This window comes from Crocodylus siamensis, chromosome 3, assembly GCF_052110815.1.
Source record: "Crocodylus siamensis isolate JL-2025a chromosome 3, ASM5211081v1, whole genome shotgun sequence".
NCBI classification, from domain to species: domain Eukaryota; kingdom Metazoa; phylum Chordata; order Crocodylia; family Crocodylidae; genus Crocodylus; species Crocodylus siamensis.
This window is the reverse complement of record NC_143397.1, coordinates 65,284,577-65,309,086: the sequence shown is the minus strand read 5'-3', so window position 1 is coordinate 65,309,086 and position 24,510 is coordinate 65,284,577. Positions and strand designations below refer to the sequence as shown.

Below are 24,510 nucleotides of genomic sequence, written 5' to 3'. Positions count from 1 at the left end.
ATGCATCTGATGGGTATTGGACACAATGTTGTTCTGTCTCAGCACTTGGGAAATGTTACTTTATCAAGGAAGAGGAAAATAATTTGTTTACCTGTTATTTCATCTCAATATGTTAATCTTATAGTCTAGTAAAATATATGTATAATTTTTGCCACAGAAAAGATGTGCAATAAGCCCCAATTCTCATACAAGTTAGTATATCCAATTCCTTCTTCACCATTTACTGTATTAGATATGTAATGCTGATTTACCAGACTCTGATAAATCATTCTTCTTTCCAGACATTTTCTCCTCCCGGTTATTCAAAATGAAGTCCTCGTGAAAAACGTGAAGAAGTTGTGTTCTTCTGCCACGCTAAATAAAAGATGAATTAAAGAGCTGAATGCTGTAAAATATGATTGAGATAAGATTCAAATCTCTCATCACAGGAGTTATTCCTACATTACATTTCAAAAAGTTTTCAGATACAGCAACATTTTCTAATATATATAATATCCAGGTTCTTTCTGATCGTCAGCAAAAACTAGGTCAAGAGGATAGTGTGAAATAAACATTTGTAAGAATTAATCTTTGAGGATTTCATCAACAGGTGAAGAAAATTGCACATGTGATGCACAGTGAATACAGAAAAGTCTCTTACAAGTTCTGTAATGGCATCCAACTCTACAATGCATCCAGGCCTAGCAGTAGATTGTTGACTTATGATGTTAAAAACTTCACCAACATATTTCTGTAGAAAAATAGTAATACAAGTAATACTGAAGTCAACAGTAAAATTAACAAAAATTACAAATATTCAACAAATTTACATTTTGCCATAACAGTTTTATTGCTTACATTTAATTTCTTCATAGTCAGGGTTAATAATTTAGTTTATTAAATCAAAGCTTAATGTATGTTCTATGGAAACTCTGATATAAACTGGGTGAATTTATTTATTTATTTTAAATAGTCCCTCTGTAGGATATGGATCACAAAAAAGATGCAAATTGGCTGCCTATTTTTATGATGGTAATAAGGTACTTGGCACCTTGACTTGAAAATTGTATTACAATGCACACAGACCAGTTAAGAGCAGCCACATACATACTTTTCAGTACCGAGTTTAGGTTGCAATTTAGTGAGGCCACAAGGGTTAATATTCCCACTTTTGCCAATCACCGCAACATATTTATTAAAGAAAAATGATCAAAACTTGTAAGTCTAATCTGATGTTTGTGTTCCAGGTAGTAACGTGATTGCAAAAGGAGCATTTTATTGATTTTCCACCTAAAGCAGCACAGTTTACATGTTTACTCCAAATAAATAAATAAATATTTTTACACTTACAGAAATTTCAGGATTGGAGAGCTCACAAAGAAGTTTCTTAGCATCTATTATAGCTTGATATAATCTTAAGTGCTGTCCATCACTTGCCACAAAGCAAGCACTCGGAGAATTGCAGTAGGCCCCTGAAAAAATGTGAATTAGCAATCAACGCAAAATTTAGCTGAATGAACATCAGCCCTCCCACTTTTTAGTGAAACAAGATTATTTAATACTAAAGGAGAACAAAACTTTATTTCAGGTGATTTTACTTGCATGTACATGAAAGAACCAGACAGTTTTGACACCAAACTTAGTTTTACTAAAAATAAAGAGAACAAAAGAAAACAAGATTCCCCCTACACACAGCCCTCCTTGTTCATATTGTTTTAAACTCCACCCTCTTCTCTGACCAAGAACTACACTATATGCTTATTTTACATAATTTAGCTTGTACGTTTGTAGACGAAGAGAAGTGACCTTGTCCTTACCAGCCAATAACACTAAAAGTATACATGGCACCAGAAAAAAGGGGAAAGCAGAATATAATATTTTTCTCAAAAATACCAAAGTAAATATCATACAAACATCTAGTGACTTGCACATATTTGTATTGTATTTGAACTTACTTTTGAGAAAACCAACACTCTAGAAACCATCAGATCAATAATTCAACATCCTAAATTCTTCATACTAGTTTATTTTTTGTCCATACTACTTTTAACTCCAACAACTTTAACACACTACAAAAAGTAAGATGGAACACTCACCTAAACAGTTACTGGGTATAAGGGTAGGCAGCCACGCCACATTCGAAAACGCCGAAACATGAAGAGAGTTTATTCGTGCAAGTTCAGAAACTCCACCAGAAAAGGATAAAGGCCCAACTGGATCAACCCTCCAAAGAATAAGCTCACTGTAAATGGCATTGGGATCTTGGGACGTTACACTTGCAGTTCCTGTATTTTGAGGTCTTAAATGAGACTCGCCAGAATTTAAAGAGTCACTTGTCTGTTTGGTACCATCGACATCTGGTGTCCTTAAAGCATTATGATGTGAGGTTGTAAGCAGCAATGGTAGTACTGAATGACAAGCCAAGTCATTTAGATGAAAACGGTGACCACAATATCGGGATTTATGCGAAATACTCAACACAGTTGAAAAAGCAGATTCCTCCGCAAAACTGACTAGCCATTGATTCAAAGAACCATCTGCATGTTTGGAAATCATCATAACATTAGGAGTGAAGATACTTAATTTTAAACTGTTGGTCGATTTACTGTGGCCAGAAGAGATAAGCATAGATGAGGAGCGTGCAAGGCCAGGTGGCTTTTGTTTGCCTTGTTGAATAGCCAAGTCAACGTTCTTGGTACAAGCATACATCACTATACTTCTGCAAAGAGAATTTGCATCACCTGTTGGAAAAGCTACTGGAATTCTTGAAACAAAGGATACCTAGAGTTAAAGCGGGGGGGAGGAGAAAATAAAGTACATATTAGTAGGTAGATATTAACATACTTTAACTGAACAGAAGCACATATCTTAATCCAGAAAAACAATAGTACCTGCACCTGGCGGAACATACCAGGCTGGTATTCATCTAGCCAGTCCACATGCCATACCAGCAATGAACCATCCATAGGATGAATACTAAAGAGCATGTCAGCATTTTTACTCCATTCAGTCAGTAGTATTTCAATCTCATGATCAATAGCAGCAGAAGGTAAAGGAACAAAACTTGAATTCGGAACAGCTCTTTCATCACTCAGTTCCTTCTTTTCTTGGTTTGCTTTTTGATCCTCCACATTTTCATCAGCTTCTAGTAGAGGGAAACGCATGAACTGTAAAGAAATCTATGCGTTCAAGCTATAATTGAAAGTCAGAAATCATATACATAATAAATTGGCAGGTCATACAAGGCCCTCTCTTTAAACTACTCTTAAAAAACAAACCAAACAAACAAGATTTAAACAAGTTAAAAAGTCAAGGATTTAATCACTAAATCAAATATTTATCCCACCCAAGAAGGGTACTCTTAAGTATAATCAATTGATAAACAAAATACGAGTTTAAAAGTATACCAGAATGTATGTTCTTTCTTTTTTTAAACAGTCATAATAAACATTCATGAGAAATACAACAAACAAACAAACAAGCAAACTTGGGATCGCAGAAGAACTCAAGAATAAAACACATCAAGTTCCTATTCTCTGGCTTTAAGTTAATCAAATTTTAAAACACTAGAACAGCCAAGTAACAGTTTAAATTAAACAGGTAAAAACTTGAGACCAACATTTTAGCTTTGTGAACACTACAAGTTGTGAGCAATACATGTGTCTGGTTAAATTTTAAAATATTTATATGCAAACAATATGTGTTTGGCTGTAAATACTCTCCAGCAGTGGCTGAAGGAGGTGCAGGGGGACAGGGGACAAAAAAAAACCCCAAACCCCTCAAGCCCACAAATTTTGTTAACATTTCACTAATGCAAAACTCATTTCCATTACTCAAGTGACTTACAGAATCATGCTAGAAGTAGTTTTAAAAACACTGTTTTAAAATCTCACATGCTGAACTACTAGACAAAGGAGACCACTTTTGGTTTTCTGCCTGCAGAGCTGCAGGAAAAGAAGAATATAGGCAGCAGAAGATAAAGGAACAAAGCATGATCTCAACTAGTTAGTGTCATCACAGCACATGAGGAGCTGTAATGGACACTACTGTCAAGAAAATGGATATTTTGCCGTACCAGAGGGTATATCCTTGAAATAAAGCACGTGGTCCTCTGGTTGAGAGTGTTTTTAAAAACAAAACACTGTTACACCAGCCATTTGTAAACTTAATGAAAAAACAAACTTTTGAGAATTTACATGAACTCTCTACCTAACTTAAGAAGTCACAGAACAGAACTCTGAGCTCTTTACACATTTTCCTTTATTCCACTGTTCCATTCCCAGCCAACAGGTGCTTATAGGACCACACTAATACACTTACAATTAGAAGACCACTGCCAATATCCGGTAACACATTGAATGCTTTATCTCCTAAATGTGTGCATTAACTTCTATAGATCTATTTTGATAAACTTGATCAAGGAAATTAAAATTTTCTTTCCCGGAAGCCTGTCAGTCCATGATACACTTGCAAAATACTATCAACTTAATCAAGTAAGTTAAAACTTAAACAAATATTATTTGCTTGTACCAAAGAGAACTCTGAAACTGTGAATTACACATGCTTCCCATACATTATAAAAATGTATTTAGGCATTCAAGTGGATTCCGAAAATTCCTGTATATGTTTACCTGCAACTTCAGGGTGCCTACTTTTCTTTCTTTTTTTTTTTTCTTTTTTTTTTTTAAGGGGCCCGTAGACCAGCATTTCTCAACCCATGGGTCACAAGAATATATGAAAGGGTCATGAACACTTTAAAAATGAATTCTCTTTTAAAGGAGAAAAATGTTGGAAATCATGACTTTTCCCTTGCAGGCTAGCAGAGTTCCAGCCTGCAAAGGGCTGCTGGGGGCCTCCCATGCCCCTACATACACCCCACCCTGCCCCACATGCTAGGGCCTAGGGACAGAGGGCAGTGGATCAGGAGTGAGGGGCACTAGGTCAGGATAGGCCACTGATGCTTACAAATGGGTCCTGGTACAAAAGTGGTTGATAACCACTGCCTTAGACTATATAGTGCATCTCATTATCTTCAATATGCATCTTACCTTCATCTGATTTGCCATCTATCTGATTAGACTCTTCAGTGCTGGTTTCTGAAGAATGTTGTTCAAAATTCTTTTTAATCTGTTGTAAAAATACTTCCATGGACAAGGAAAAATGTAACTCTTTATTGTTGAGCCAATGCACAACAAAAGGCCCACTTTTCTCTTCATTTTCACTGAGACTCAAAGACGTGATTGAAGGGAGTAAAGGAATGTCTAAGATTAAAAAAAAAAAAAGATTATTTCCAAAATAGAAAATGGCCCAGTAAAGTTTTCCTTGATCTAGTATAAAAGGGCATGTTACACCACTATGCAATGACTTATTACTATACTTCTGGCAATTTTATCACTGCCAGGCAGAACAAAACTCCCCTACTGGGGTTTTGCTGAGTATCTCAACAATCTCTTGTGGAATAGAGGTTGTGATTCTGTATTCCATAACAACCCACTCTGAGAAACTTGGGGTGTATCCAACACTGCAGACTATGGCACACTATAAAAAAAATTATATGTACTGAGTTCCACACAAGATAAAATTGATGTGTGTGGAGTTCTGTACTGCCACAGCTGTAAAGACTTCTGGTGACCAAACTAGATAGAATAACTTGACATTGTAGTGATGATTGTCACTGATGATTTCTTAGCAAGGGTAAGATGACTGATACTGTGGCACTCCAGTTGAGAATTGGTGCTCTATAGGAAAAGAAAGCCAGTCTTCCTTCCTGTCTTCCAACTAAAGTTTACCAACTCATAAATTAGTCTTCCGTTCCAAGCAGATGCCTTATCTTGTGCAGTAATTACTGCACACTTTGGAATCAGAATTATCTGTTTTAAATATATTTATAAGCTATGGGAAAGAGGGCGAGATAAATAGCTGAGTGTCATTATTAACAGACCTTATGAGGTCAAACTTGACCAGTTTAATGATAGGAATACTTACAATTCTTTACTTTGCAAACAAAACAGATATGAAAAACAACATTCAAGTACAAAAATCAAGGACTTAAAATGAAGCAGTTTTATTCTGCTGTTCCTGTGCTCATACACATGATCATACAGTCTATAGTTACATTAACCCATGTTATTTTTTCTATTGAAACCCAGCTCTTAACGTAGTGTAGAGGTGGAATGGTGTTCACTTGGCATTGATAGCAAAAGACAGGGCAAGGAGACACCTTAGAGACTAACCTGGCATTGATGAAAAAAATCAATGCTCATGATGTTACTGAAAAGAACTATTGTCATGAACCCCGCTGAGGTCTATGGTTTTGTGGGGGGTGGTGACACATGATTTCTTGAGGTTGGTTTACCAATATGGCATGCATAATCTCTGCAGTTGGGTAGCAGGAAACTGTGGTCAATTTTACCATTCTTACGTCTGCATGAATTCTTGTATTTGATATAATATGAATTTATTTAATGTTATAACAGGACCAAGATTGCAAAATATGATAATGAGTCTCTTTGGCACCTAGGAAAGGCTGAAACGTAGTAATTGCTTAGAATTAGCATCTAAAGAAGTGTGTCTACTCAAGAAAAGGTCCTCCCAGGTAAAGACAAATTTACATTTTAGAAGGATAAACCCTGAAGTGCAACACCTAGTAACAGAGAGTATACATCCCACTGTGGAAGAAATTGAGTGAGAGGTGGCATCTGGGGATGCTGGATTAGCATCCTTCAAGTCTGAAAAAATGCACATATTCTCCTGGTCATAATTAGATCAGAGAAAAAACCTTTTAGTCTGCCAAATATGTACCTTTGGGAGGGCAGGAACTAATATGCATAGTGTGGGAAACTTCAACAGAGCAGAGGATCAGGTTATCACAGAAGAAGAATCAGATGGCCTTCAGAACAGCAGCAAAAGAAACTGAATTGAATGTAATGGTACTATACCCTAGATTATCAATTTAAGGATAAGCATTTCTACTATAAAGATACGATCCTAATCAGTCAGGAATGACACAAAAGACACCTGAGTATATTAACTGGTCATAAAATGGCTGCGTCATATCTGATGCCACATTACTGAAAAAGACAAAATGTGATCCTAGGACGCATTAGTCAGAGTATTCCCAGTAGAGACAGAGAAACGTTAAAGCCAATACAAGGTGCTGGTGAGACTTCATCTGTTCTAGAAAGGTGAAAACATGGAAGTAGTACAAAGGGTAACTATGGTAATTCTATCTTAAAAGAGGACAGTAATTGTAAGTTGGCTTGTTTTGTGTAGGAAAACAAAAACTGAAAGGGAATATTGATTTCTGCCCATAAATAAATGAAAGGGTAAAATGCCTGGGAGGGATAAGAACTATTTAAGCTCTGAGGCACGTCAGGCACAAGATCCAGTAGATATAAACTGGTTATGAATAAATTTAGGCTGAAAAATTAGAAAAAAAACATCCCTTAGACAAAGATACTATAATCACCTTATAGGGATATGGGATCCAAACCTTCTTATAAGATAGAGCTTGATCAGTTTATGAAAAGGGATATATGATGATGTAATTGCCTGTGATATCAGGCAACTGAACTCTGTGTCCAGGAGAAATAACTGGAAAAAATTTGGTTTTACCTTCAGTTTTCACTGCTATTTTTCATGCCTTATTTTTAGCATATTAAGCACTTATGAAGACAGAATTACTGTTTCTTCTGTCATTTCTAGGGTGTTCACCACTATAATATTAGAGTGCTTAAAATATTAACTCAGCTGTACATAACTTGAAAATGCAGGAACTTTGTCTTTTATAGATGGGAAAGTGTTCAATTTGGGTTACACAGTTTGAGAAACCCCAAAACCCATTTTTTTAATGCTTAACATTATATACCACTTTATACATTCCCAGCACTCTCCAATTACTTTGGTTGCAACTACAAGTTCTCAACATTTGTATTAGAGTAAATTCAGGCACACGAAAAATAAGGGATATGCAACAGTTACCTTCAAGGTACAACCATCCAAGCAATGAAAGCAACAAGAATCTTGTGAGAAAAATTCTACTGTGGTCATATCAACAGACTCATGATACATATACACATGGTAAAATATACAGGTCTGTTGCAAATTCTTATTTGTTCTTTGTTACCTGTAGCTGGGTTGATACTGGCAGCAATATGGAAGTGGCAGAGTGCATTTGCATGCAAAGGAGTGTTTCGATGAACATCATGAGGATCTTGCTGATGTGGTAAGTATCCAGTATGGGCTGTGACTGCACCTGACCTTCTCCTCCCTCGCCGGAAGTGTTTCAGATTTAACTGGGGAGGAAAAAATAAAAAAAGTTGTTTTTTTTTTAAAATTATAGAGTTTTTCCTCAAGAGAAAAATCATGTGGTATTCTAAACTAAAATAGCTTTTAAAAAGGGAAAACATGGTTAATTTACACAATATACTATTCTGAACAAGTTTTCTATTAAGAAAAGAACAGAAGGTAGAAAGATGACTTTAGAATCTTCTACAAAGGCCCTTAAGCATTGTCATGCCACTGATGGGAGAACCATTCTGATTTTTTTTTTTTTATTCCAAAGTATTGGGCAAAATATTTATAGCCTCATACTATACTAAATCAAACAGCACAGTTTTGTACCCTACAGCACTTTTAAAATGGAAAATATAAACAAGGTATTCAAATAGTTGAATAATGGAAACAAACTACAATTAGATCCTCCCTCATGAGACGGGTATAAGCTTCAGAATCAGAACTTTCTATTCCTGTAATGCTGGAGGCTGCAAGTAGGAGAGGAACAGAGGAAAACCTTAGTCATACCCTGTTCACTCTCCCTTCCAACATCTACTCTCTGCCAGTGTGAGATGCAGGATACCAGGTAAGGTTTGACCCAGAAATGGCAGTTCTTATGTTCTCTAACCAAGACTCCATGGGTAGGATCAATATTTTTATTCTTACACTATAGGCACAATTGATTTTTTAAAAACCTAGTAATTTTAAAAAGTTTTTTCAAGGAAAACCGTCACAGTTTAAAGATGGGATATGGCTACCTACAATACTACTAAAATTAAATTGTAACAATTTTTAAAATTTAAGTCCATTCATATAAGCACTGAAATAGCTATATCCTGCACCAAACTGATATTTGTACTAAGTAGTGGGAGCAACAGCAGCATATCCTGGTAGGCATATATCCCCATGCAGAACCTGCCCACATCAATAGCACCCTTATTTTATTAATTCCACAACCTCTGAGGTATCTACACAGCTGATATTACAGGTACCCAGTGCTAGATTCCTTAGCATCTATACCACAGGTAAGCAAAATACAGCCAGCGACAACTTGTCCAAACTCTCTCTGTGGCCCATGAGCCAAAATAATTACCCACCCCGATGCACACACAAGCATGTGGCTTCTCCTCTACATATATCTTGTTCCCAGAAGTTATAGAGTACTTTACCTCAGAAAAAATCAGCACTACTTGAGAGAGGGGAAAAATATATTCAAATGCTATCTTGCTGCCATAACGGACATGGGAAGGTACCATTCCATTTTTTCTTTTTTTTACCTCTACCCTGCAAGACCTATGGATTCGCACTTATCTTCTTAAAGAAGAGAGGGTTATGACAGCAGGAAAAAAAAAGGAAGTGGGAGGACATTTCACTTGACACCTCCATTTGTCTTAAAAATCAGTTTGGAAGGGCTGTTATGCAAGGAATTGCAGACCCGGGGTAACATTTTAGTGAGATGCTAAGGCTTGCTTATTCTGTAGTACAGGGGTTTTCAGCCTTTTTTCACATGTGTACCCCTTCTGATGGTGGCAGCTGGATGCAGAGGGGTAGGTGCTTACACACAGCGGCTGTCAGCACTACTCACTGCCCCAGGCGCCCCACTTTTCCATGGCCAGTTGATGGGCCTCACGCCTGACCAATCGTGCACTGCCCGTCACCAGCCTGTGGAGCCAGCGGCTGGGCAGCATCTGTGCAGCCCACAGAGGGGCGCCGTTGCCCTCCCTCCCTAGCCCTGCTCCTGGAAGGTGGCCGTGTAGGGTGGTGGGTGGTAGTAGCACAGGATGGTGGGTGGCAGCAGTGGCCGCCATGTGCAACCCCCCTGCCCCCACAGAGGGACACCACTGCCCTTGCCCCTACACCCTGCTCCATCCCTGCCTCCCTGCATATACCCCCTATCACCTTTCTAAGTAGCCCTAGGGGTACGCGTACCCCCAGCTGACAACCCTTGATGTCATACTTTCTGTGGTTCTTACCTCTAAGGCATTTTGCATTCGTTCCTTACTAGAAGCATTTCTTTTGAAGTTATTGGTCAAGTTCACTGGTTCAGTCCAATGGTTGTATTCACCACCATACAATAGACTATCATTTGGTAACAAAGTCTCTGCCCAGAGACGGCACACATTATCTTTGCAGCAAGTCAGGAGTACATTACACACAGCACCACTGAAAAAAGTTTAAAGAAGTTGTGAGAGTCAGGTACACATAATGAGCATCAGAATATTCAAAGAAAAAAATTCCAAAATTAGACCAGTAGAATTTAGATATTAAGTAAAACAAAACAAAAACAAAAAACTAAAACAAAGAAAAAGTTCTTCTTTCATTATCCAAACAAAATACCCTCAGAAAAATATTTTATTAAGATTCAACAGCACATAGATACACTAGATATGCTCAACTTTAAGATCTAAAACTATTTTAAAAATAAATGAATACCTTTATAAAAGTCTCAAACTTGGTTTCTAACACAGAAATCTAACCACGCAGCCAGGACTAGAGAAATAGTTTAACAGTTTTTGTTTGTTGACTGTTTTATTCAAAGCTTTTTCACAGATATTAATTAATAGTAAGCATGCCACTAAGACCTTCATTTTGCAGGTATGGAAACTATGATGTGGACAGGTAGAGTTTTTATGCCCAAAGCCATATACAGCATAATACTAAAGCTGTAACTGCAATTCAAAAATGTAGTTTCTATGCTATTTGTATTCCTCCAAGTATTATTTGTATTATAACAGTATCCAGCTATCCCAGAAGATCCATTAAATAGTGTTAGGCTAAGTAAAAACTTGTGTAGATCAAATTCACTACTCAGAGAAGCTTATGATTTATCTTAAAATAGGAGTGTCAGACTCATCTGGCCCCTGGCTAGAGGTAGGTCTATAGGCCAGATAAATGGTGTAGGTTGCCCCCATGGGCTGCACTGAACCCACAGATCCCCATACTCTCCCCTCCCACCCAGCATGCCAGATTCCACTCCACCAAGACCAGTTAAGGCAGGTACTACATATAGCGTGGGTCCTAAATCAGTTAGTGTGGGCACCATGTGCAGTGCAGTAGCAGACCAGCTAGGTTGTGGGCTGCATGTAGTGTAAGTTTTAGGCCAGAGTAGGCACCACCCACAGTGCAGCATGGGTCCCAGACTGGCTGGGGAGGTGCCAGTCCTGGACAGGCCAAGGTGGGCACCATACACGAGTCAACTCTGAGACCCAGGGGCCAGATGATGGGGCTCCGTGGTCCAAATCCAGACCACAGGCCATATCTTTGACACCCATGTTTTAAAAACAGGATGCTATAAGGAAATGTAACAAAAGCTAAGAAATTTGAACAACGTTGAAAAAAGACACAGGAACACAAGAGTTATACAGCTAGTTTTGTAACTTCAGATCCCAAGTCAAATTGTAAATATCTTATTATTGAGAAATAGTTTACATACTCTGTGTGTGTGTGTGTTTATGTATGTATGTGTGTATATATATTAGACAACAAATTGATAAAAGCATCACAGTACAAAGCAGTTATAACTGAATTTGAGGACAATGAGAAGTAGTGGCTTTAAATAGGGCATTCTGTCAGAGATGGCCACACTTAACCCTTCTAGCTACAAATCAAGATCTTGACACAGTTAAGCACCACAAAACATTCAAGAAGTGTATACCCCAAGTCAATGATCTGCACAAATACTCCAACTCAATTTGGTGTTAAAAGACCTCCAGGCACTGCATGCAGCTTGCAAGCCAGGGCCTGAACACACTTACTATACATAAAGGACACCATGACAGAGTACAAGGTTGTTTATGGAAGATGGAATTCAAGTAGGCTTTAGTAGATGCAACAGAAAGAAGTACTTGGCATCACAGTAACTGAAGCTGTGTACAGATATTCATTTCTGTTGGAGAAAATTGCTCAGAAATTTCCCTTGGTAGAAATCCTTCTAGGAGAGGGAGCAGCACACATGATCAGTCTGCCGTTGTTCCCTTTCCCATTTTCCCCGTCTTCCCAAAACTGGGGTGATCCTGGTCTGGGGAAGGCAAGCAGAGCAGTGCCTGCTGCATTCCTCCTGGTCAGCGGAGGAAGTAGAGCAGCAAGGAGAGACTCTTCACACCTATCCCAGTCCAGACTCTAGGGAACTGTGTTAGGGTAACAGCCTCCTCCACTGCACTCCTGGTCTCCAAGAGCAATGTGGAGGGAGCACTGGGGCAAAGCCCTAAGCCAAGCACTACCCTGGCTTGGGGAAGAAGCAAGGAGCAGCAATAGCTGCTCTTCTCCTCTCCACTCCCAAACTGGTCTGGGAGGGGAAGGAAGCAGCAAGGCACAGCCCCCCAATCTCCTCTCTCAAGCCACCCACTTCCCTGGTTTGGGGAAGGGGCTGGGGGCCTTGTCTCTCCCTTTCCCTTCCAGACCAGTCTAGGAGAGAGGAGCGAAGTCCCTCTGCATGGAGTAGCTGCTTCTCTGCTCTGCTCCCCATCACAGCACTGCTTCCTCTACACTCTGCTCCAAGTACAGGGACCCAAGCAGATGGAGGAGGGGGGAAAAATCCACCGCACCCACTCCACGTACACCTCTTGGATTCTGGTGTGGGAAGCAAGTGAGGGCTTTGCCCTGCATCCCCAGGGAGAGCCTCTCAGACCCCAGGTCCTCACCAGACGGCTTCCCCTTGCCTCCCTCATGCGGTAACTTAAAGCCAGTGCAGCCAGAAGCTAGGCTTGGGGGATTTTCCCCAGCCAGTTCCCCCCACCTGCTTTCCCCTTTCCCTTCCATCCCGCTGCTGCTTAGCTGAACAGCAGAGTAGAGCAAAGGAAAGCCAAAGGGGGTAGTATCACTCCATGGGCACTGGGAACCAAATGAAGGAACTGAGCAGAGCAGGAAACCCTGCTTGCTTCTCCACCAAGAACTTTGCCACAAGAGTGCAGCAAAACGTCTCATGCTGGGAACTCCATGGTGAGAAGCAGGGGGAAGCAGCTAGCGTTACTCCTTCCCTCCTCTCTCCTTTTGGTCTACAGTAAAGGGGTGGTGGGTGGGGGGGGGAAATAGCTCTTCCCCAGCCCCCTATCACCAGGCTTCTTAAAACTAGAGTGATACCAAGAAGCCACAGGAGCCTTTTCCCTAGCTTCCCTCCTGGTCCCCAAGAGGGAAGCCAGGAGGAAGCATTCAGTGTCTCTTGGGATAAACTCTCATGGGAGTGACTTAACCCTGCTCATCTCAGGGTTATTTTTTCTCCCAAAGCAGCCGTTTTTTCTCCAGGATAAAAACAGGCTAAATGTCTGTCCACTTCTGGTTTCTACTAGAAGAAGAGTGATTCTCCCCGTAAAAACCGAACATCTGTACATAGCTTAAGTAAACAACAGAGAAGGGCAAAACCAGTAAAACTGCTTGAGCTGCACTGCTGAGAACTGACTGAGGCAGAAAGGATTCATTCAGGAGTCCAAGTAGTAGACAAGGACAGAGAAAGAAAACACATTAAGTATGAATGATTATTTTATTTAGGCCATGATATAATTTTAGTCATCCTGATATATTCAGACTTTAAAAACAAAATTTTATTTCTTTCCTGGACACTGAAGTGGATGGATAATCCGTAGATCTTTCACATGAGAGTTATACAAGAGTGTTTGCATATTTAAGCAAGAGGGCATGCACAAAGTGGAGTTTTGATTCAATCAGATTCTGGAAGACTACCAAAGGAGGAAGTGCTGTAAACAAACATATGGATGGCGAACACGATATAGGGTTATGCTAATGATACTGCAGAAATTATAACATTTTGCAGGTCTCTGTTACAACGTACGTAGGTATAATTTCTTGCAAGAACCAGGCTAAAAAGATGGGTTTCATGTTCAAAGATAATAAATGAATACATTAATTTTGCCCCTCCCCCCAGCACATTTCCCCTCTTGTATTTATACATGCATCTTAAAAATCACAAGCCAGCCTTCTCCCAGTAGGGAAATAAAAATGTTACTCTTTTTAACAGTGCCATATAAGAACACAGACAGAAGGTAAATGTGAAGCATAAAGGACAGCTCAGGGTAAATTCAGGTAGAAAAAATAGCTACAATTTAGTACTCCTGAATTAGGAAGGGAATTAAAGAGAATTTAGATCACCGTCTTCACAGGAGACTTGGGAATGCCATTTTTTAGGTAAAGACAGTACAAACCTTGCAAAGTTTTACAAATTCTCACTCCATTTTCAACAATTTACAAGTATCAGGAGTCAATTTACTGACCGTGGCATGTACTTGCTTGTCTTCCGCCACGAAAATCCATTTACAGATCGAGGATGGGACAAATAAACAAATGAAAAATCAATTTCCGATGCTTGTTTTTCTGGAGTAGCACCTGGAGGTGTTACTGCTGATCGCCAACTCTCTGTATTGTACCACACTTTCACAAGACAATCATTCTAAGGGAAAAAGAAAACACAAACTTATTAATACTTGTTCAATTTTCCACAAATGGAAGTTCCAATTTAAAAATCTTAAACCATTTCCCATAGGATCTAGCTGACAGAACTGATGCATTTGAAAGCCTCCTAAAACAGGACACAGTTCTAGCAGAAGGCTTATATAAAAATATTATTTTCCTGGTACAAGTGAATTCAACTCTCTTGATAAAGCTTCAAGTTTGCCTAGATTATAATTTTTTTCTAAAACGGTTAAAGATTTCTTGTTAATCAGTCTTGCTTTTCCCACATTCCCATCTCATTCCGATTCTCTGTGAACAGCCTAAAAACATGGGATTTCCTAGAAGAGGTGCTAGAGACCCACATTTGAAGAAAACTGGGTTTATGGTTAATTCTGCTAAGATTCATAAACTCAATCCTGCTTTGTAAATAGAAGGATCATAAGGCAGATGACCATGAGGAACATTTATGGATATTAAGATGAACAGAGGTATCAGCAATATCTGTTTCATTATCCCAGACTGTTTCCATAGATGTTCATAGAGCAGGGCAAAGCACATTAGCCTAGTTGCAGGTCTGTCTCAAGAGTTACATCACAGCTTAGTCAGGCAACCCTCTCCACACCTGTACGTGGCCATCTTACTGGACCTATTCATCATGGGAACATCCCAAAGGAAAAACCTGCTCAAGCAGAAACAGGTGATTTCATTATGACCATATTGAAACATTGGTACCAACATGCCATTACTTCTCCCTACAGGATTACTGGTTTTCAAAGTAATTTAGGATGTGCTGAAACAAGACAGGATATATTCATATAAAAATCAAAAACTCAAAGACTACATTATGACCAATAAAAGAAAAAATTCTACTCTGCCATAATGATCAGTCTTGAAGAACTATTAGAAATCTTAGAGCCAAGAATGCCTCCATTCGTACGCTGAAATGCATCAGCCAACCTCACCAAAAAAAAAAAACCACCCACAAACCTGAAAGGACAATAATTTTGAATGCCAGGAATACAAAACAAAAAGGCAATGAATAAAAAGTTTCTCAGAAGCAAACCCAAAACAGACTGTTCAGCAGCATGCTGAAACACCCACATTATGGATTGATCTAAATGCCACTGAAATATGTACATTATGTCTGGTATTGTACAACATTGGGCATGTCTAGTATTATACAACATTTTTGTTGACTAGCACATTCTCTGCTGCTTTATCATTTAGTCTGGCACCTTCACCAGAGATCAAGGGAAAAAAAATAAAAAATTGTTTGCCTAACTGACCTAGTAACATATGGCCAAATCCCCCATATTTAAACTGTTCACGTTGCTTTAATTGCACTTCTTCCTCTTCATTCCTTGAATAGAGAGGGATCTTGCATGATTGACTCCAGGATGAATACGAGTCGCCAATGTGACGAAGCAATAGGCAGAGCCAATCGCACCCTGTCATGCATCAACAGGGGCATCACTAACAGCTCCAGAGAGGTCTTGCTCCCCCTCTATGCAGCGCTGGTCAGGTCACAGCTGGAGTACTGCGTCCAGTTCCGGGCACTGCACTTCAAGAAAGACGTGGAGAACCTGGAGAGGGTCCAAAGGAGGCCACTCATATGGCTGAGGGTCTCCGTGGCCAGCCCTATGAGGAGAGGCTGAGGGACCTGAATCTCTTCAGTCTCCGCAAGAGGAGACTGAGGGGGATCTTGTGGCTACCTACAACCTTATCAGGGGCCGCTAGCAGGGACTCGGGGAAAGTCTGTTCACCAGGGCCCCCCTTGGAGTCACCAGGAACAATGGCCACAAGCTGAGGGAGGATAGGTTTAGGTTAGATATTAGGAAGAACTACTTCACGGTAAGGGTGGCCAGAGCCTGGAATAGGCTTCCCAGAGAGGTGGTGCTCTCAGCTTCCATGGAGATCTTCAAGAGGAGACTGGATAGGCACCTGGCTGGGGTCTAATGACCCCTGCCACCCCCAGTGCTCCTTCCTGCCCATGGCAGGGGGTCGGACTAGATGAGCTGTCTAGGTCCCTTCCGACTCATTGATTCTGTGATATCTCACTGTACACTCATCTCACAGTCATCATGCAACTATAAAAAAAAATCTGCTTTCAAGTTAGCTAAAGATTTACCAGAAGATTGTCAGATTTTAAATCTCTCTTCAAACAAACATAGTGCTAGTCACCCAAATGAATTCCTTGCTAAATGGCTGTAAGTTCTGTAGGCTGAGACCTGGATTTGTAGTACTGTTCTCTACTCGTACCACATCACCTTGAGTTTCTTCCCCTGATTCTCCACTCTCTCCACCAGATCATCCTTCCCCTGCTTCTGAAGCTTATAATCTCTTGTAAGACCTTAGTGAGAAGGTTTAGCATGAAGAAGTGTTGTGGCTAGCATAGTTGGAAATAGGAAGGATAGGCTATAACCTTCTTACCATACCATTTCATACTCCAAAAATGCTTCACGTACAAATCAGTTCTGCAAACTCAATAATGAAAATGGCTCAGCTACAAAAGAACTGATCTAAGCTGCCACACACAACTACATAAGCATCTATCCAAAGGGACTGACAATCTAGGCAAGCTTTCATGTTAGTTTAAAGTAATACTGAATAGTGGATACCTGCTTAGCACCCTCCTACAAAGTTTTAGCAAATCTGAATTTAAATATCTTGCTTACACTGAAATGAAGAGAAAATTAATTGCCTAAAATGTGATTCTGTTGTTACCCTGACAAACAGCAGTTTCTCTTCAAAGATAAGGTGGTTTTCTTTAGATCTAGCACTTCATAGCAGTAAAATTCTTTCATTTTCATAATAAAGAAAGCACTCATACAGGCCTACTGCTGTGGTACAAACTCTTCACTTCATAACGCGCTATTTTTGGTGCTCAATCATAATCTATTGGTAATGGATATTTTAGATTAGTGCTCTGCTGAAAAAATCTTTCCAAGTCCTCAAAACAGTCACTTAACAGGATTAGAAGATAGGAGGTTTTTGACATTTTGCATTAGGAAAAGGCAGAAATTTTTTTTAAGCCAAGCTCTGCAAACTCTCTTAATACACACACATCAAGCTTGTTACCTTTCCTGCAGTAGCAAAGAATTCTCCATCTGGTGAAAATTTCATTAAACAAACGTGGGAAGCAGTTCTATAAAAAATAAATTTAAAAACATTAAAAGGTCACACAACAACTGCTTAATCAAAAATAAAGTTTAAAAGTTAAAATATTTTCCCCAAACATTAACTATATATATATCTAGTTATTTTTCTTTTTAGTTACAAGAAAACTTTCTACATTTTTAGACTTAGAAACCAATTTCAGTGTATGAAACATATGATTCAAGCAATAACAAAAATAAGGGAAGGCAAACTCTCCTGTTAGCAAAGACGTAAAAGATGGATTGGGAGAGACAGCAGACACCTGCAAAAAACAAGATGATGCAACTGTCAAATGCTTCACACAGAAATATTCTTTCCTGATCTCAGAGACATTTCAAGTTGAACTCGCACCATCCTCCAACTCACCTGATACAGAGTAAGAAGCAATTTCCTATACTTCCTGCCTTTTATTCCTAAACAGCAAGTTCGCTTTAGAAATGCATGAAAGGAACACATGGGACTACTTAAAGTTCTAAATACTTTATTTGCCCACATACGACATGCACCTTATTGCAAAGACAACCGCTGGAAACTGCAGTGTGTATTAGATGTGAAAATACAGTAAGAAGAGTTTCTGCCAGTTTGAGGCAAAGGTGAATGCAAAATCTTTATGCAAATTACAGGGAGCAAAGCAATCAATAGGCCTAGGGAGATAATAAGAAACTGAAAAACGTCTACTTCTGCTCAGACAGAAGAGTTTGAAAAATTATAAACCTCTGGACCCCTTTTTAATCCATTTTTTATAAATAATTTACTCAAGAACTTAAAAGCCTTAATTTGAAAAAGCTGCCGACAAAAAACAGCAACTAGATGTGAATCAGTAAAGGAACACAACTGTTGACATGGAGTATGAAAGAATGAATCTTACTGATCCTCGGAAACCTGTCATGCCCGTTAGATGGTTTCATCAGTTATTGACTGTTATAAATCAATACAATTGTGCCTATCTATAACCTCTAAGGCAGTTGATCCTGAATTGTGGGTCATGACCCCAAATGGGGTCACAACATCAGCAGATGGGGTTGCAGGGATGCGGGGCTGTGGGTTGGGAGTGAGGGGCCATGCTGAAGAAATGGGGTCATACTGAGGAAAAGTTCGGGAAGCACTGCTTTAAGGGCACCATCATAGGCAGTTATACAGCTATAGTGATATATGTGTAGCAAAACTGCTCCAATTTTAACCCTATTTTATTCAAGTCAAAGTTTGGGAGATCTAGGTAACTTATATCACTATGTAACTACACAGAAACTTAGATTGTAACACCTGATGAACACCAGTGCAGCAGCTCTCCCTCCTGCTTTAACGCAGATAAAAAAGTGTTTGTCCATACCCTGGGAGGGAAATCAAATCACTATCTTGGCTACTTAGGGTGGGCAAAGAACTGTCTTTGAAAAACAAGGAACAGATCAGACAAAGGTTGCAGTTCACTTACTCTTCTGGACAAAGCAGCCATAAAAAATGGCATTTTTAATACAAGTAAAGTAGCAAGCATACATTTAGAGCAGGGGTTCCCAAACTATTGTATGTTTATCCGGGGAATACAAAAGACATCTCTGGGGAGAACGCAGGTGGATTTAATTTTCATTATTATGATAATTGGCATTTAAGGAGTTAAACTATAAAATGTACGCTGGTAGGGATATAAGAGCAGCTGGTAAATCTGGAAGGAGGTATGCAATAAGAAAAGGTTTGAGAAAATCTAGTTTAGAGGCTCAGATGAAGGCTTCATAAATGGGATAGGGATTAGGGTTAAGGAACAACAATAGATTTTTGTGACTGGTAAATATTCACTTGACACTTCATACATTTACATATAGGTCTTAAACATGTGTAGTTAAAAGAAGAGGATGCTTAGGGACCTGCTGCCTCATCAGGGGAGATTAAAAAAAATGCAGACAAACTGCTTTATTCAAGGCTATAATGCTTTTCAACACTTTCATCCTCCTGTTTCCCAAATCCAAGGTTGTACAAGCTGACCAGGGTAGGCCAGTCTATATTGCCAGGTATTAAATTAGAGGAACTGAAAGCAGTAAGACCAACTTCTAAGACCTCTCTCTTTTGGCATAAAGATATACCATGATGAACAACTGTGGTATGCTACTAACAATGAATCTGCTTAGAAAAGGAACGGCGTATCAAATGCTGTCCCCTTCTCCCAAAGGACAGGGAGTCCACAATGACAGAGTATTAAATGTAGGACTTTCAAGGGTTTTTTTGTGTCAGTACCCTAAAAGGTTACTTAATAAAATTAAAATTATACTAATGCTAAAGTTTGTTGTTCAGCGAAACAAGCAGACAAGGCAGACGTTCTCTCCCTGTCACATTTGCTAAGAAGAAACTGAGAACAGTAGGGACTTTTAAATCCTTGTATAGGAGACTGTAAAGACATTTGCGGCCATGACTTACCCCTCAACAGATAATGATAACTAAAAGAATCCAATCTGTTGCACATGTGCCACTGGCAACTCATAGTACATGCACCCCTTAAGATTGGCCGTGCCCCCTGGAAGCACCAGCCGCGAAACTGGAAGTGCCAGTGGAAGCGCACTTCCGATTTTGCCGCTGGTGGTTCTGGGCTTGGTGATTGGCTGCAGGGGGTTCCCTCCCCCATGGCAATCTGGTGTCCCCCTACCCCCCAGACTTGGGAGGCACCAGTTGCCCATGACACATGCATAAGGAAGGGAATCCATATGGAGAATTATATAACAATTTGATTTATAAAGTGACCAGGATGGGGAGACAAAGTGGACTTAATCTCTTCCTTTAATTACAAGATGTCAGTTTCCAAATAAGAATATGCCAGCTAAATTTTCTATTCATAGAATCATAGAAAATTAGGGCTAGAAGGGACCTCCGGAGGTCATCTAGTCCAACCCCCTGCTCAAAGCAGGACCATCCTCAACTAGATCATCCCAGCCAAAGCTTTGACTAGCTGGGTCTTAACTTCTAAAGATGGAGATTCAACAACCTCTCTGGGTAACCTGTTCCAGTGTTTTACTACCCTCCTGGTGAGAAAATTCTTCCTAATATCTAACCTAAACTTCCCTTGCTGCAACTCGAGACTGTTGCTCTTTGTTTTGTCATCAGCCACTCCTGTGAACAGTCCAACTCCATCCTCTTCCAAACCCTGCTTCAGGTAGTTGAAGGTTGCTATTAAAATTCCCTCCCAGCCTCCTCTTCTCTAGACTAAATAAGCCTAGTTCCCTCAGTCTTTCCTTAGACATCATGCCCCCATCCCCCTCACCATTTTCACTGCCCTCCGCTGGACTCTTCCCAGTTTGTCCACATTCTTTCTGTAGTGGGGGGCCCAAAACTGGACACAGTACTCCAGATGTAGCCTCACCAGTGCTGAATAGAGGGGAAGAATCACTTCCCTTGACCTGCTGCCAACACTCCTCCAATTCAGCCCAGCATATCATTACCTTCTTGGCAACAATGGCATACTGATGGCTCATATTCAGCTTATTGTCCACTGTAACCCCCACGTTCTTTTCTGCAGAGCTGCTGCCCAGCCAGTCAGCCCCAACTTGTACTGGAGCATGGGATTGTTCCATCCTCAGTGCAGGACTTTGCACTTGTCCTTGCTGAACCTCATGAGATTCCCTTTGGCCCAGTCCTCCAATTTGTCCAGGTCACTCTGAATCCTAGCTCTACCCTCCAGTGTCTCTACTACTCCCTCCCCCCCAGCTTGGTGTCATCTGCAAACTTGCTGAGTGTACACTCTATACCACCTTCCAAGTCGTTGATGAAGATATGGAACAAAAACAGCTCCAAAACAAACCCCTGGGGCACTCCACTAGATATTGGCTGCCAACTAGACATTGAACCAGTGATTAATACTCTCCGAGTCCAATGCTCCAGCCAGTTTTCTATCCAACCTACAGTCCAACCCGTATTTCCTTAGCTTGCCTGCAAAAATGTTATGTGAGACTGTATCAAAAGCCTTGCTAAAAATCAAGGTATACCACATCCACCATTCTCCCCACATCCACAGAGCCAGTCATCTCATCATAGAAGGCAATCAGGTTAGTCAGGCATAACTTGCCATTGGTGAATCCATGCTGAGTGTTCCTTATTACCTCCTTCTCCTTCAAGTGCTTTGAGATATATTCCTTGATTATCTATTCAATGATTTTTCTTGGGACTGAGTGAGGCTGACTGGTTTGCAGTTTTCTAGATCCTCCTTTCTTAAATATGGGCACTGTTTGCCCTTTTCCAATCATCCAACTCTCTCAGTACCCTATGGTGCATCCCATATGGCACCGTGGACTTGTATGTGTCCAGCTTTTTTAAATAGTTCCTATTTTTCTAGCCTTTAATGTCATGACCACTAGTCCTACTTCTGTTGCAATGTACTTCTTCCTCCTGCTTCTCCCAAATTATTTTAATGCTTTGTTACAGTAGGTTTCAGGTATGTGATATAATTCAGTTTTTTGGCCCCCATTATTTCAACATGTGAAACAGAAGTCCTGACTTGCTCCAACAGTATAAGATTCTTAGTGCCTTGTTACACCTTACATTGTGAGTCGTACAAATGTTGATTGGTGTTAGTGGTAGCTTGAGTTTAAAGTATTCACACTGCAGGCTAGCAAGGCCCTGGAGAACTGAAAAGTAAGAATCCCCTGCCTCCAATAACGGGCTTCCTCCCTGCCTCTGTGGTTCACACCAACTTACTTGTGGTTGCCAAGCAGTCTGTCTCAGGGAATAAGGCAGGGAACAGTTAACCCACTTGTTCAGTCACTGCTGCCACAGCAGGGTTGCTGCTCTTCTCCAGGCTGAGCTCAGCGCAATGCTGCCAGTAGCACCAGTGGATAACACAGCACCAAGATAATCTTACCCTGGAGCGGCATAACTTTGAGTCATGTAACTATTGCTTAAAACTAGTTTCAGGAGTTAATGTGCAGACAAATTCACAGGTTAAGGCCTTCAAGAGCTGCCCAAAATTACCTTGTAATGTGACCTTTAGAAGCACCATGCTAATCTAATAGAAATAAAATGTATAATTCAAAGAAATTAAAAGATTAAAAGCATATCTGAGAAATCTCTCTTAGCTCAGCAGTATAAAAGCAGGATGTGACTCCCTTCTTTTTGATTACCACTAACAGAAACCAAGTTTCACTTCTCACTTTAGTTTTAATTGGTTCTTACTTGCATTGCCAGATACACCTCCATTCTCCTGAGCCAGCATCTGTTTTTCCAGCATTTCCATCTTCCAAATGAACATTGGACCAGAGCTGCAGAGAACTGGAACCAGTCAAGAGACGAGTGCCTAACGAAACATTTTATGTTATAAAAGTAGAGTTACAAAGAAAGCTATGAAGTACAGCTTTTTATACTGAAAGTCTGTTAGTTATATCACCAACATTCAGCTTTTGCATTAAACTGCCAAATGCATTGCAGAATTCCAGTAGGCCATTTACTGTACACGAACCAAACCTTATGTAATGGGCACAATCCTGCAAGATGGCCTAGTGGCCTAGATGGCAACCATTTGACAGGTTGGATTAGCAATGCCAGAAAATGAGTACTTATTTTACACACTAAGTTGTATTTCATATTTAATTTGCACATCTGTAATTCAAATATTTACCACCACAATTAAATTCCATCACGTCTCTAAAGCAGTCTACTCCTCCACATAGACATCTGTGTGCTACTGTAATATTTCAAAAAAAGAATATGCTACTACAATACAAAGGGGCCAAAATGAAGTGTCCTCTCTTCTGCCTTTATAATGCTATCAGAAGAGCTCCACAATTCTTTGAAATGGCCAGCACTGGATAATATATTCCACTACCCAAGATGTAACAAGTGAAATGGAGACTGTTTTCTTAATGCACAGTTCCAAGGAGATACATTGTAAGCATCACGTGACAAGTTTTAAAAAAGTGCACTTTACTCTACTCTGACCTGCCCAGGCCTTATCTTTTAACTTCTTAGACCAAACGGAAATTTTGATCCTTCCAAAGAACAAAAAGATTAACATAAGAAAAATTAAATTTGCAATAGACAAGTTCCAGTTAATTTCATCCTTACCTGTAGGATCCCATGTTAAGTTATGTGCAATAGATTCCAGTAAAATTTGAGCAGTCTTCTGCCACTGATAATGTAGCCCCTAAAATTAAAGTGACATGTATTAGTTTAAGTGACATTCTTCCTAGTCTATTAATGGCTTTTCCCAGTTAATGTCCTGAACTCAACAGGAACTCTTACTTAAGCATTAAGTTCTAATGTATGTCTAGTTACCAAAATCTTTTAAAAAGAAAAACTAGAAAATGGTAAGACAAGCTCATAGAAAGCACAACAGTGATCTCATTTTAAGTTAATGTATCAATTAACTGAATTTAGAGACATAAATCTACGTGCAATTGATAAAACAATTTATTTTAACTTGTAAAAAGTGCAACTGATTTGAAAGCAAAAGAAATAGCAAGCAAATGATACAATACTACAACTATTGCCAACACTAACACTAGATGCACCTAAAATGAGTAGGCTTTAGACCAAATTCACAAATACTACTTCCCCACCAAAAAAACATAAATAAAAAAAAATGACAAGCATTTTACAGAGCTCTGGGTAATATCCACATTATTGTGAATGCTTTCCACTTCACTGGAACCTACCTAAGAATTAAAAAAAACAACAACAAAAACAAACCCAAGACACATTTGCCCAATATGTAGTCCACCTTCAACC

The 24,510-nt window shown here is 39.7% G+C and overlaps 1 protein-coding gene across 8 annotated transcripts in view; it reads right to left on the bottom strand.

The window, feature by feature from the left end:
• DMXL1 (Dmx like 1) overlaps positions 1 to 24,510 on the bottom strand; it is a 136,774-nt gene that overhangs the window by 77,558 nt on the left and 34,706 nt on the right. For all 8 annotated transcript variants that reach the window (XM_090038425.1, XM_090038426.1, XM_090038428.1 and 5 more), the window contains exons 4-15: positions 23,848 to 23,926; positions 22,960 to 23,080; positions 17,734 to 17,800; positions 14,478 to 14,653; positions 10,227 to 10,416; positions 8,105 to 8,273; positions 5,028 to 5,240; positions 2,871 to 3,124; positions 2,076 to 2,760; positions 1,330 to 1,451; positions 641 to 730; positions 252 to 354 (exon numbers count right to left, since the gene is read on the bottom strand). In XM_090038425.1, the coding sequence (XP_089894551.1) occupies positions 252 to 354; positions 641 to 730; positions 1,330 to 1,451; positions 2,076 to 2,760; positions 2,871 to 3,124; positions 5,028 to 5,240; positions 8,105 to 8,273; positions 10,227 to 10,416; positions 14,478 to 14,653; positions 17,734 to 17,800; positions 22,960 to 23,080; positions 23,848 to 23,926 (2,269 nt within the window). The remainder of the gene's footprint in view (positions 1 to 251; positions 355 to 640; positions 731 to 1,329; positions 1,452 to 2,075; positions 2,761 to 2,870; positions 3,125 to 5,027; positions 5,241 to 8,104; positions 8,274 to 10,226; positions 10,417 to 14,477; positions 14,654 to 17,733; positions 17,801 to 22,959; positions 23,081 to 23,847; positions 23,927 to 24,510) is intronic.